The 15,201-nt window shown below is 38.9% G+C and overlaps 1 protein-coding gene across 8 annotated transcripts in view; it reads right to left on the bottom strand.

The window, feature by feature from the left end:
• The window catches only part of SMC1B (structural maintenance of chromosomes 1B), a 76,175-nt gene that overhangs the window by 30,233 nt on the left and 30,741 nt on the right, over positions 1–15,201 (bottom strand). For 6 of the 8 annotated variants that reach the window (XM_040490563.1, XM_040490569.1, XM_040490567.1 and 3 more), the window contains 3 exons: positions 13,586–13,771; positions 12,227–12,406; positions 4,099–4,245 (listed from right to left, as the gene is read on the bottom strand). In XM_040490563.1, coding sequence (XP_040346497.1) covers positions 4,099–4,245; positions 12,227–12,406; positions 13,586–13,771 — 513 coding nt within the window. The remainder of the gene's footprint in view (positions 1–4,098; positions 4,246–12,226; positions 12,407–13,585; positions 13,772–15,201) is intronic. The other 2 variants (XM_040490566.1, XM_040490568.1) reach the window with 1 other exon arrangement.

Here is a 15,201-nt window from a genome sequence, read left to right as displayed (position 1 = left end):
GTGAACAACAGTCCGTTCTCCGCACTCCCGAGCCCCGGCACCTGGCAGTCTACTTTCCGTCTCTATGAATCTGACTACTCTAGGGGCCTCATGTACGTGGAATCCTACAGTATTTGTCTTTTTGTGACTGGCTTATCTCATGTAGCATCACGTCCTCAGGTTTCCACTGTGTAGCAGGTGTTGGAATTTCCTCCCTTTTTAAGGATGAGTATTTCACTGAATGTACAGAACACATTTGTTTGTCCATTCATCCAGCGATGAACACTTGGGTTGCTTCTACTTTTTGTCTGTTGTGAATAATACCGTTAGGAACATGGGTGTACAACTATCTCTTCTAGACCCTGCTTTCAATTCCTTGGAGTATATACCCAGAAGCAGAATTACTGGATCATACAATGATTCTAGTTTGAATGTTTACAGGAGCCACCATACTGTCTTCCGCAGCTGCTGTCTATTTTACATTCTGGGCGTGTTTATTCAATGGTGGGTCACCCAGCTAGCAGTGGCTTAAAAAAAATGTGGGTTTATTTTTCTCACACAAAAGCAGTGTGATGCAGGCTGATGCAGTTCCTCAACAACGGCATCTAACTTTTAGTTTCCTAGTACAGTGGCTTTATCCTCATGCTTGCTGCCTCTTGGTGCAAGATGGCTGCTGCCTCCCCAGGCCTCTTGACTGAATTCCGGTAAGGAAGAAGAAAATGCAAGTGACTACCAATAATTCCATCTGTATCTCTAAAACGGTCACGTGGCCACTGGTAGCTACAATGAAACTTAGGAAATCAAGTTGTCTTAGTTTTTTTATGATTCTGTAATAGAGCCAAGCAAGAAAGGAAGATGTTATGGATGGGGCCTGGACAGCAGACTGCACCACTGCCTAACTTTTCAAATGTCCCACTTCTTTTCTAGTTGGTCGGTCTCTCTGTCTGTCTATCTATCTATCTATCTATCTATCTATCTATGTGTGTGTGTGTGTATGTATGTATGTATGTATGTATGTATGTATGTATGTATCTACCTATCTTCTTTTAAGTAGGCTTCATACCCAGAACAGAGCTCAGTGTGGAGTTTGAACTCATGACCGTGAGATCAAGAGTTGGACACTTAACTGAGCCACCCAGGCGTCCCTATATTTATCTTTATATTTTTAATTATATTTTTCTGAAAATATCCCATTTCTTTCAGATTTTTTATTTTGTTATTACATAGTTATTTGCTTTTAAGATTCTCTTTAAGTGATTTTAATTTTCTCATTTGCAGGATGTATATTTTTGCTTCTAATTTTTCCTCCCTTTATTAAAATTGCAATTTCTTAGCCTTTCAAAAGAACAGCTTTTAGATTCACTAGTCTTTTTTCTATTTTGACTTGTTCTCTAATTAATTTTAGCTTAAAAAATTGCATTATAAGTTTTTTCTGTTTATTTTGTGGCTGTTGTTCTAATTTCTTAAAGTAATAAATGCCCTTCTATTGAATCTTTCTTCTGAAGGTATTTCCTCTTGATGTAGCATTTATGTCTCACAGACTTCCCATTTACCACTTTAGAGACATGTTGTGATTTGCCTTTTCATTACTTCTTTGATCCCAAAACTACCTATAAGTACATTTCTTAATTTCTATGCAAACGAAAATTGTTTTAGTTGTTACTTCTAACTTAATTTAATTATAATCAAGGTGACCTTTTAAAAACCTATTGAGATTTCTATTATGGACAAGCATATGATCAGTTTTTATAATTATTTCATGGATATTTTAAATAATATCTCACATTTATTGAGTACTTTGATCAGTGTTCTATAAAGTTTACATTTATTCACCCACTTAATCCTCTTAACAGTGCTATGAAGGTGCTTTGTTACCCCCAGTCTCAGTTCAGGGTCCAGGGGAGGGGGCCAACCATAAAGAAATTTGGAAGGCGATAGAAATGTTCTAAATACGATTGTGGGGGCAATTACATGACTACATACAACTGTCAAAACATACTGAATCACACACTTAAAATTGGTGCCTATTACTGTATATAAATTACACCTCATTAAAGCCAACAAAAAGTCACACAATATATTTACAACATATATGACTAAGAATTAATTTACTTATACAAATCATTCTTTTTTTTTTTTTAATGTTTTCTATTATTTATTTTTGAGAGTGAGCGAGCGAGCGAGCCAGGGCACACACAGGTGGGGGAAGGGCAGAGAGCAAGAGAGACACACACACAGAATCCGAGGCAGGCTCCGGGCTCCGAGCTGTCAGACACAGAGCCCTACACGGGGCTCGAACCCACGAACCATGAGATCATGACCTAAGCTGAAGCCGGATGCTTAACCGACTGAGCCACCCAGGTGCCCTGAAAATAATTCTTAAAGTAGGTAATAAAATAACAAGCAGCCTAATAGAAAAATGTGCACAAGAAATAAGTGCTTTATAGCAAAAATTACAAAGAACCAATGAATATATGAGGAAATGCCCAACCCCAGTTATAATTTAAGAAATGCATACTCAAACAATCAGATATTTTTTTTAACCAATCAGATTGGCAAAGATTAAAAATCTGTTAATATCCAATGTAGCCCTCTAGGGATATACACATTCTACTATAGGTTTTCTTTTGATGGGAATTTAGTAACATACATACCCTTAGACCTGGAAATCCCACTTATAGGAATTCATCTTAGAGATGTATTTATACAAAGATATTTTATTTATTTATCTACTGTTTGTTTTTGAGAGAGACAGAGCGTGAGCGGGGGAGGGGCAGAGAGCGAGGGAGACACAGAAGGCAAAGCAGGCTCCAGGCTCTGAGCCGTCAGCACAGAGCCCAACGCGGGGCTCGAACTCACAGACCATGAGATCATGCCCTGAGCTGAAGTCAGACGCTTAACTGTATGAGCCATCCAGGCACCCCCAAATAAAGGTATTTTAAAGAATAACAACAAACATGTATACAGTACTCACACATGCCAGATACCATTTTAAGTATTTTAACTGGATTATCTGATTTAATCCTTAAAATAACCCTAAAAGGAAGGTACTTTTATTCTCCCCATTTTACAGGCAGGAAAACTAAGATACAATGGGGTTAGGTATCTTGCCCAAGGTCATACTGCCAGCAAGTGGCAGAGCCAGGATTCAAACTCAGGCAGTGTGGCTACAGAATTTATCCTCCTAGGTACTTTGTTTTTCATCCTCTAAAGAACATGTAATGAGGGGCACCTGGGTAGCTCAGTTGGTTAAGCGTCCAACTCTTGACTTTGTCTCAGGTCACGATTTCCCAGTTCGTGAGCTCGAACCTTGCATCAGGCTCTGTGCTGACAGTGTGGAACCTGGTTGGGATTCTGTCTCCCTCCCTCTCAGCCCCTCCTCCACTTGCTCTCTCTCTCTCAAAGTAAATAAAAATAAACTTAAAAAAAATTTTTTTAAATATATAATGATGCATCATTTGTAATAGCAAAACCCAACACATCCATTATTGGAGACTGATGCAATAAACACAATCTATATAATGAAATACCAGGCAGGATTCATTAAAAATAAGTGGTTCTCTGGGAGCCTGGGTGGCTCAGTCGGTTAAGCGTCCGACTTCCGGCTCGGGTCATGATCTCGTGAGTTCGAGCCCCATGTCAGGCTCTGTGTTGACAGCTTGGAGCCTGGAGCCTGCTTCGCATCCTGTGTCTCCCTCTCTCTCTGCCCCTCCTCCGCTCGCATTCTTTCTCTCCGCCAAAATAAATAATAAACATTTAAAATAAAAAAGTCATTCTCTGTATGCTAAGATGAAAACATGTCCGTGTCATAACATTAAATGAAAAAACTTGTTGCAAACATTATTTGTAGCAAAAGTCTATCATAAAACAAGTAGGAAAAATAATATATATGCTTACATATACAGAGAAAATTTCCAGAGGCTATATATCAGACTGTGTTTAGCAAATATCATGGAGATGTAAGGATAGGTAAGAGAAAGATTTTTATATTTTAATTTATTCTCTTTTGCTTTACTTGAATTTTTTTAAGCAGGCATAGTCCTTGTATTAGTCCAAAAATTTGTTTAAAAACACAATTACTCTCCTTAGTATGCCACAATGTCTACAGCATGGGCTTACCTTTAATTCCTGGATCAGCTGGGTTCTTCTGTCTCTTAAGTTCTTTATCTCCTTCTCATCCCAGCATCTAGCCTTGTATTTTAAGTCACTTGATCCTCCAGAGATCACCCCAGATTTTAAAAATAATGTTCCATCAAGAGCCACTGTCTGTAAAATTAAAAACATTTTATCCTGGACAGATGCACATAAGGAAGATAAAGATTGGACATAATATGGAAATTTTTCCAGCTGAGAATTTATAGATGAGAAAAACCACTTAATGAAATTTATGAATAAAATACCCAACTTATGAAGGGACAGACACTAGCCAATAAACGAACCACAAATACAAGTCCTGTTTTGCTAAGGCCCAAAGCAATTCTAGGCAACAGATTAGCAGCAATTAAAAAGTTTCAAAGTAAATTGTACATTAGTTCCAAACATATTCAATAATGAGAGGCAAATTTGGTATCAAATAGTTTGCATTATATATTCCTGTGTTTTGAAGAATTTCTTACCACATGCCAGTGGCATATTATGAAAACAGCCTTAGATACCAAGCATATCACATTCTCCCCGATGCAAATGAAACCGGGAGGAAGAAAGAAATTTAAACAGAGTCAGAGGTACAAAATAGCTTCAAGTTTATAGTCCAGTGAGTAATCATATGCTTTATGCAGTAAATGATTCTCAGTGTTTTGCAAATGTTTCTAATTATTTGGTGAAAGCAGGTGCAGACCAACTGTGTAAGACTAAAACCATGCAATGTGAGCTTTAAAAAAAAAAAAAAAAAGTCAACAAATAGGAATCTCATTCATTCCTTCATTCAGACAAACATTCCCTGCATGCTACTGTATTTGAGACGTTCCATACCGGGGACCAGAGTGACCAAAGAAGTGACATATGGTACTGACCCTCAGCAAATCACTCTCGTGGGGAAAAGAAACATATCATTACAACATAAAGCGATGAGAAGCTAGAATCATACTCAGAATAATCTGGAAGCATAAAACTGGAGGATTCCAACCCAGCTGCTCTGCAGAAGGCTTCCTGAAGAGGCGAAGGCTTCCACTGTATCTTATCAGAGGAACTAGTTAGACGTTAACTAGCTATATTTACCAGAAAACTCAGTTTATTTCTGTCTCACAATTACAGAGGTACGCGTTCCAGGGTTTTTATGGTGACTCCAGAGTTAACAAAAACCCAGACTCCTGATAGAATATTGCTGTACCATCCTTAGCATTTGGATCACTCTTCAAGGGAGACAGCCTGGTTATTTTGTGGAAGGCTTTAGGGGCTCCTTTCCTTCCCAACTGTCGGCTTGGAGATCAGTTTGCTCATGGTCTGAAATGGCTCTGGGGAAAAGCGTTACATCTTCACTGGATAGCAACAGCAGTGGCATGGAGACTGAGCTCCTAACGGGAAGCTCTCTCTGAGCGGGAGGGCAGTTTGGGAAGCACACCTTGCTGACTCCTCTGACTTCTTCACAACAATGTGCAGTGATATGGAGGCAGCATCCCTCTCTGGGAACCCTTTTAGCTGGGGCTATGTCTGCCCGGGCCAAACCGTATTTCATTCACACCGAAGGAAAGGTGAAGAACCACATAGGCTCCTCTCCTTTTCTGCTTTTAAGTTCTCCACAAAGCTTACTTTACGTTTACACCATGTGTCACTAGTGATGTGTATGTCTGAATCTCTTACGTGACCGTTTCAAAGTCATTTGGTAGTCCAGGAGAACCCTACAGCTCCAGCTACTGTGTCTATGTTTCACAAAAGGAGGTAAAAGTTCTATTAAGAAACTTTCCTGGCAGGACTCCTGATGACTGCCATTTACTTCCAATTGTCCCCCCTAGATTGTCACGCAGGAAGATCAGGCTTCTGTTAGTAAGGAAAACAGGGAAAGGGATACTAAGCAGGCAACCGCAGTCTCTGACACACACAGGTAGGAGGTAGGCCAGAAAAGGGCGGGGGTGGAACGCAGGCAGCGGGGCACGGACACACAGACTGTGCGTACGTGCATGCGTCACAGGGGTGGGATGGAGACAGAGGCAACGTGAGTTTGGAATTCCTAGAAAGTGACGCGACAGTGAAGGAACGGCACGGAGGTACAGCTAGCAGGCAGGGCAGATCGTGGAGCTCTTTGTGTGCCCTCACGGGAAAATGGGGGCTGAACACCACTAAGGACCAGGGAGTTCATGGAGGGCGCGGAGGGGATTAACATGGAATGGGATGGTAGCACATAGGAGACAGAAGTGATCAGACGTGAGCTTTCAACAGATCATTCTGGCAATTATCTGAAAAACAGACTGGTCCAATAGACTGGGATTATAGAGGTGATGAGGAAATCCTTGGGGGAAAACCAGAACTTCATTTAGCTAGAATAGGGGTACCAAGAATTAAATACAGGAGATCAAGATTTAGAAAGGACATTAATTTAGTTTCAGACATACTGATTTTACAGTGCTTGTAGGCTAGTATTTTATTTACTTATTTATAATGCATATTTTGATTACTTTCCAAAAGAAATTAGATTCCATAAATCATAATAAAGATTATAATAAATATAAAAATGCAGTAAGATAGCCTCAAATAATAACTAGAGATAAGAAATTATACTAGGTGGAAAAAGAACCAAATATAATAATCTATAATGAGAAATCACTGAAAAAGAGAAAATGAGAAATCACTGAATTCAATTAAGCAAGCAGAAAAACAAAAATTATTCAATATATGATATTGGGATAGGTAATTAACCATTTAGGGGGAAAAAGCTAATACCTATACCTAATAATACACATCAAAATAAATTTCAGATTAAAATTCAGAACCGGTACCACCAAAAAACATGAGAAAAATTAAGTAAATATATATTTGATTTTATAGTAAAGACCCCATTAAACATGTAAAAACGATACTTACAAAAGTTAAGAATGATAGAACTGCTTCCTAAACACATAGCTTATATACCATAGTACGCACTAGAGCTTGCTAGGGTATGGTTGCCAGATTTAGCAAAGAGACAAGCAGCACACCCAGTTGCATGTGAATTTCAGATAAACAATGAACAAATTTTAATACAGGTGGTATGGCCAAATGTTTTCTCTGGTAACTCTAGGAGACAAGTTAGGGATGGCTTTCATTTCCCTTTTTGAGCTCTATTTTCCCAAATCTCTGAATTGCACATGTATTAACTTGTGTATCTGACATACAAAAGCCAAACGTAACAGCGAGGAAAAACCTCACCGGGGCTGGCGTGGAGAGGGGCACAAAGAGCTCTGCGCTAATGAGCATCTGCCATATCGTGCGTGGGAGTACAATGCCAGCGCCCTCTTCCCAGCTACAAGTCAACTCCTCCTCTTTGAGCAGGGGTACACTTTTCTGAGGCTCTTTTTACTTCATTGCTTGGTTGGCTGCTGCCGTTGTTACTACAACGGTTTACTACTGCATATAACGTGCTCGGCACAGTACAGAGATGCTGTTTAGTTCTATGTTCACAACCCCATTAAGTAGATACTATTTCCATCGTACAGATAGGGACCAAAAGATATTAGGTAACTCGCCTAAGGCCATACACAGGGACCAAGGCCCAAGTTGGCTGAACATCTATCCCCGTGTTCTCACCGACCATGTTATACACTTCCTTCAATTCCAAAAACATTGTGAGCACCAATCACAGAATTATGAATCTTACTTGTTTTAATAGTTTCTAGGTTTATTAAAATAACATTTCTTCTCAAGGTAAATGTAATCTCCAACAACCTATTTTCATTTGATTTACAGTCAAATTCCTATTCCAGAGGACTATAATTATAACTTCCAGCCTGCAATTTCCTTAACTTAAATCTTACATTAGTTGGTCAGGGTAGTAATCCTAGTCGGAGGTCACATTCCTGAAAAATACCTTGGCTGGCACAGTTGGGATTTCATGACAGAAGAGTGGGAGGAATTTTTAAATAACACTAAATGAAACTTCTAGAGAGTACGTGCTAGAAAAAAATTCTTAGGCATTAAACACTTATTCTGCAGGATTACCAACCAATCCACCGAATCAGCTTCGACTGTTTCTTTTTTTTTTTTTTAATTTTTTTTTTCAACGTTTTTATTTATTTTATTTTTGGGAGAGAGAGAGACAGAGCACGAACGGGGGAGGGGCAGAGAGAGAGGGAGACACAGAATCGGAAACAGGCTCCAGGCTCTGAGCCATCAGCCCAGAGCCCGACGCGGGGCTCGAACTCACGGACCGCGAGATCGTGACCTGGCTGAAGTCGGACGCTCAACCGACTGCGCCACCCAGGCGCCCCAGCTTCGACTGTTTCAAGAATAGCGTTTCAGTCTTACGAACTGCTAAGGTAGATTCTCCCATAAATTTTTGTGTTATGCAGATTCTACATATTTTTAACGTTCCCTTTCAGTGGTATGAAAAATAATATACTTTAATATTTTATTTCTGAATGGAAAAGATATTCACTGAATTCAAAATCCAAAAGATACAAGACTGTAGAGTGAAAAATTTCCCTGGCCCCTACCACCCACATGCCCTCCCCAGAGGTTATCAGTGATGTGATTCTCCCAGAATGTTCTTGCATAAACAGATGCGTGCAAACATCTCTTATTTCCCCCAATGTTTTACACACATGGTAACACACTACACACTAGTCTACATATGACTCTTTTAAAAAACTGAATAGATCTTGGAGGTGGTCTCATACTTGTACATAAAGGACTTCATTCTTATTTAAGGTTGCACATTATCAGTATTCCATTCTATGAACACACTACTTTCATTGAATTAGTCTTGTCTGGAATGTTTCCCATTTTTCCTGTTACACAGAATGGTTCAATAAATAAATCATTTCATGTACATGTGAGTTCATCTGTGTGTGAAGTTCCTAACAAGTACAACAGGTAGAACGGCCCTTCGCAGAGCTGATACGAATTTTATACTCTCAGAGCAGGGGATGGAAGGGTTTCTCTCCTCACACGGTGTTAGCAAACCTTCCAATGTTTATCAACCCGACAGGTTGGAAAAAGCATTGAGTGCAGTTTTAGTTGGCATTTCCCATATAAAGGGAGAATGAGTTTTCACATAGAAGAGCAATTATATTTCCTTCCACGATAATACATTTGTTCAAATCCTTCATCCATTTTTCTGCTTTGTGTTCTTTTTTTCCATTGATTTATAGGAAAATTTGCTCTTTACTCTGAGCTGCAAATATTATCCCTGGTTTGCCATGTCTTTTGATTTTGCTTGTGGTTTGTGCCATGCAGAATTTTTTATGTGAATTTACCCATCTTTTATGGCTTTGGGTTTTTTTTTTCTTTTCTTTTCTTTTTTTTTTTTTTTTGTCATACTGAAAAGGTCTTACTATCTCTGACATTAAGAATAAAGCCCCGGGGCGCCCGGGGGGCTCAGTGGGTTGATCGACTGACTTTGGCTCAGGTCATGATCTCGTGGTTTGTGGGTTTGAGCCCCGTGTCAGGCTCTGTGCTGACAGCTCAGAGCCTAGAGTCTGCTTCTGATTCTGTATCTCCCTCTTTCTCTGCCCCTCCCACACTTATGCTCTGTCTCTCTCTCAGAAATAAACATTAAAAAAAAATTAAAAAAAAAAATAAAGCCCCCATGCTTTCTCTTAGTAGACTTACAGTTTCATTTCTCGCATTTATATTTTGAATCCATCTGAAATATATTCTGATATAAGGTATGAAATTTAGATTCAACTATGTTCTGTTCTAGATGGTGTCCAGTTTTTAAATTAAAAAAAAATTTTTTTTTTTAACGTTTATTTATTTTTGAGACAGAGAGAGACAGAGCATGAACAGGGGAGGGGCAGAGAGAGAGGGAGACACAGAATCTGAAACAGGCTCCAGGCTCTGAGCTGTCAGCACAGAGCCCGACGCGGGGCTCAAACTCACGGACCGTGAGATCATGACCTGAGCCGAAGTCGGACGCTTAACCGACCGAGCCACCCAGGCGCCCCTTAAATTTTTTTTTTAATGTTTATTATTTATTTTTGAGAGAGAGACAGAGTGAGAGTGGGGAGTGGCACAGAGAGAGAGGGAGACACAGGATCCGAAGGAGCTCCAGGCTCCGAGTGGTCAGCCACAGAGCCCGACGCAGGGCTTGAACTCACGAACCGTGAGATCATGACCTGAGCTGAAGTTGGACGCTTAACCGACTGAGCCACCCAGGCGCCCTGGTACCCAGTTTTTTCAATTTACTGTAGCCTGCATTTTATTTTGTTTAATGTGCATAATTTTTGGAAAAATGATCTTTTCACAAATTACTAGCTAGCTCATGACATTTTTCTGGGTCTGTTTTTTGCTAACCATGTTAAAAACATAAATATATCTTTCCATATACTTTTTAAAGTAAGTCACCCAACTTATGGGAAAGGAAACAAATTATTATTGTTTCTCTGGTTAAGGGGAATGGATGGAATAATCGCATGCATTTAAAGAGAGTCCAGATTTTAAAATGTTGTTATATAAATTTAAAAATATTTAGAAATTGAGTTATCATAAAAATCTTGATGACCAAACTATAGCTAGCAGAACCGCTATAACTTATATTATGTAGTTCATATATACTGTGTAGATTATAAACTAGCCCAAATATCATTTTGTGACGTCACTTGCAGTATTTGAATTTAGAAACATTTTAAACCCAATATCAAGTCTGTAGAAAGATATCAAGTCCATGGAAAACCAAAAGCACAAATTGAAGACATTTTCTGTGAAATGTGACGTCTACACAGAAAATTCTTTAAGTGGAACAGGAAGAAGATAAAGTCCCTGAAATATACTTAAGATACAAGTAAGACAAACGAAGCTAATTAAAATTTTGAAATAATGAAAAGAACGAGAGACAGCCTACAGGAGTAAGGCGTGTTACTGTGAACAAGATATAGGGCCGTGAAAGTTCGTTGAATGAAAGAATAAACAGTCTTATCTTCATGTGACCTCTTTAAATTGACCATACAAATCTTCAAAATCAATTTTACAAACATATTTTACAAACATACAAAAATCAATTCTAGTAGAAATAGGTAGCAAAATATCTTAGTAGCTCACTTATGATACCTCCTTAAATTTAATGTGTAGAAGTCAATGACAGTGACCAAATTACGATTACTGAAAGAAGTACTAAAATGTATGAGAAATTAATCATGTTAGCTAAGTTAATAAACTCAATACTGGAAATTCCTACTTCTCATAACAATAGCCTATTTTGCATTAATCTGCAATTCTGGACATTCCAGATCTGATGTGTAAATTAGCTTAGTACTAAATAAAAAAACAACTGGCACTTTTTGAGAGCTATTTGCTAGGCACTGAAATGGCATTTTGCATGTTATTACTTAATTTAACCCTCTAACCCTATGAAATGGGTACTATTATTTCTCCAATTTTAAATGATAAAATTAGATGTGTAGAAACTCTCTGGAAGGTGTATCATTAAATACTAAGTAGCATCACTGGTCTTACCTCATAACTTATGCTCTCAGACTCTATGTTACAATTCATAACAAATGTAGTTCAAAAAAACCCTATGTCAGATAATTTGAGGAATTTAACACTGCTTAACTAAATATAAATTATTCAACTGAGTAAAACGGTATTTTTTAAATAAAAATTATCCTCTTGAGATTAGCATTCAGTAAGCTCATTTCAATTGTGTTATCCTTAGAACTTCAAGTGTGCCAAAACCGTGAATGTGTAAAAGGACAATGTCTGCGTTGAGCTACGGAAGAATTAATATAAAATATAAGCCCCTAAAACCTTTTTCCCGGTATCCAGAAACACATGTATGATATATGAAATGCCAGGAAAGTCAGAGATGCACCAAGGACATTTACTGCATGTCAGGTAAAAAAAAAAAAAAAAAAAAAAATTAACTGCGTTAGGCTATGATTACAATAGATCTAATTTCTAAAATACAATTTATGATAACAGGGAATACTACAGAAATTAATTCTTTGAAAATTCAACGAGACATTTTAACAATCACCGAAGCCGTAACTGTCCTAGGTTCTGTTAGTTTTCCTTCTAAAAGAGAGCATATGAGCATATATAAATATTTGTGTGTATAGTATGTTAGTCTCATAAATACTGCTTCAAATTATCCCAAGGTGTGATCTAAGCCTCTTACTTTCCGTCTTTCAGGTCCACCGAATGCAATATGCCTTGCTTCCTCCACAGTCTCACAGACAAGGCCATTTCCACACACGAACTGAATTACTTTCTTCAGCTGAGGAAACGGAGTCTTTATGACATCAATCATCATTTTACAGCCTTTAATCTCCCTCAGTCTTTCATTGATTGGCTTGATCTGAAAAGTTAAAAAATACTTGTTATATTAGATACACTAAAATAAAAATGCAATATTCAGTACATGCTCAAAAAGCATACATAAGCATGACAGCAAAAAATTAACAGAATGAACTTATATGCAATAAAATTTGACAAGAACCTGATGAACTATATCCCACTGACTGGCCCACGTAACATTGAAAGGAAACACACTTGAGCAAAAGCCAGAAGATACAATTTCCAGATTCAACTCTGCCACCAGCCAGCTGGGCCAAAGCAATGGCTGACCAGGGTTCCAGGCTCTCAAAATGAGAAAATCTAATGGGAGATAACACCCATTTACGTATGTGTCAAGAGAGTGGCACATCATGGAACTCTGAAAATCATTTTAGGCTTAAATGACCAGGAAAGCCTTCAGACCTTTTTCGACATGACTTTTAGGCTGGGTGTGTAAACAGATTTTTAAAAAGTGTCTGCGATGATTACTGGAAAACAGCAGGTAGGTATGACCTCACTGTTACGAGAACAAGCCAGTGAGAACTAATGACAGACAAGGCGGAGAGTCAAGTGCAGGGCAGTCCAAGTCTAGGGCACAAGCTCTAACCGCTACACACACTGCCTGCAGCTCAGGGTCTTGAAAGCTGGACCAAGCAGAGCATTTTCTCTAGGAGGCAAAAAACCAGTAAAGGACGTCAATTATGGTAACGACAAGCCTCCTGCTATGGGAATTTACTCTGGATACTCTAAGGCCTCTCAATACATAAGGCCCCAAATTTTGTCTGCTCTACCAAAGACTGATACGTGTTTCCTGCGATGTATGTAAATACGTGATTGCATATTTAACAACTGAGACCCAGGGTTGGCATTTCAAGGACAGACTGATATGTCTTAACTGTTCCTACCGTTTGCTACAGAACAAAATAAATTGCTGGCTAGCAGGCAGAGTGGTGTACCACTGGAGTCATGTCCTCAAAATCATCAAGGTACACTTACAGCAAAACTAAATTAGAAAGAAATGATATTAAATCAAGCACTACTATGCTTTGCCTACCAATACTCTAACACCAGCCATTTGAGTGACTAACAGGCATTCAAGCTATGACTTTTTTTCTATCACTGCCTAGTTTTAGGCAATAAAGACATGCTTTAAAGACAAGATTTTGTCACCACTAAGTAATAAACATTACAAATCTCTTACATCAAGGTAATCTAGAGCAAGGAATGTCTCCGGTTCAGCTCTTTCCTCCTTCAGAAATCGAATACAATCTTTTGCTACCTTTTCAGAGGCTACAACAATGGCAACCATGTAGCGACCAAAAAGTTTAGTAACAGCCAGTTGGTATTTCTTATGAATAGGGTGGCAGAGGTCAAGCAGTCTTCCAAACTTAGCAGGTGTCAAAACAGGAGAGAACAAACACATTATTGAGGGACAAATAATTCACTGTTTTTCAATGTCACAGAGCATAATGGACCATAAACTAATTTTACAGAACTATAAATAACACATCTGAACACTGTCTCATTCAAATGGACATAGGTTTAATCAGGAAGTATCCATTTAGGTGTGCCACACTTCATTTAAGAGCAATGAGGAGAGACTAGCCTTACCAAGGTATCGAAATGCTTCACGAAGCCACGGTAACTCGCCCACTCTCTGAGTATTAAATAAGAATCTATGAGGTGCCTGCTGCACGCAGTTTACTGAGCTAGAAATTGTGTGACCATCACTGAACAAGTGACCTTACAAGGCTTTCAGTCCAGTAGAGAAGATATGAATGACAATTACAAGCATGCACAAAATAGAGGGATAATATACACTGTGATAACACGAAGTATTCTGAGCGCGTGTAACAGGGACCAGGTTGACTGGAGAAGCCGGGGAAGTCTTCCTATGAAGAAGTGTTAGATGAGATCTGATGAATGGCCAAGAAGTAATTAGACTGAAAATCAAAACTTTACTAGAAAGTGTCAGCATATCAACCGTCCCGTATCATCACTGCTCCCTAGAATATCTGAAGATTCAATTTTACATCTTTCTACTCTTTCTTCATTTAATAGGTTCTATTTCAGGAACACCAATTTCTTTATGATAGGGCATCGTTGTCTTTAATATTCATTATCTTGCTGTTTGTATTTTTCTTCTCCGCTCAACCTGTGATTAACTCAAACCTTACTTCCGGGTCAGTCATTTGACTTTCAGCTACATAACCCATTCCTCGCTACTTGCAATTTACTTATTAGTTCAGCAATAATATTTGTTCTTGATTTGTTTTCTTGGCTCTATGTTTTACTTTTTATTTTGTTTTAGCTCAGATGTGAATCTGGTTTTATGAATTCAAGCTCTTACTAAATTATCCATAGCACACCATACTTAAGGGGGATTTTGTTCAGTAACCTTCTACCAGACTAGCCTCTTTGACTCCTAAATGCTTTTTTAAAAATTTTATTTAAAAAATTTTTTTCAGAGACAGAGCGTGAACAGGGGAGGGGCAGAGAGAGAGGGAGACACAGAATCTGAAGCAGGGTCCAGCTCCAAGATATCAGCACAGAGGCCGACATGGGGCTTGAACCCGCGAACTGTGAGATCACTACCTGAGCCAAAGTTGGACGCTTAACCAACTGAGCCACCCAGGCGCCCCATTCTAAATGCTTTTTAAATTGCTCTTTTGGGGCGCCTGGGTGGCGCAGTCCGTTAAGCGTCCGACTTCAGCCAGGTCACGATCTCGCGGTCCGTGAGTTCGAGCCCCGCATCGGGCTCTGGGCTGACGGCTCGGAGCCTGGAGCCTGTTTCCGATTCTGTGTCTCCCTCTCTCT

This window comes from Herpailurus yagouaroundi, unplaced genomic scaffold, assembly GCF_014898765.1.
Source record: "Herpailurus yagouaroundi ecotype Mexico unplaced genomic scaffold, PumYag 182, whole genome shotgun sequence".
In the NCBI taxonomy this organism is placed as follows: domain Eukaryota; kingdom Metazoa; phylum Chordata; class Mammalia; order Carnivora; family Felidae; genus Herpailurus; species Herpailurus yagouaroundi.
The sequence above is the reverse complement of the archived record's forward strand: the minus strand, read 5'-3'. Positions and strand labels throughout refer to the sequence as shown.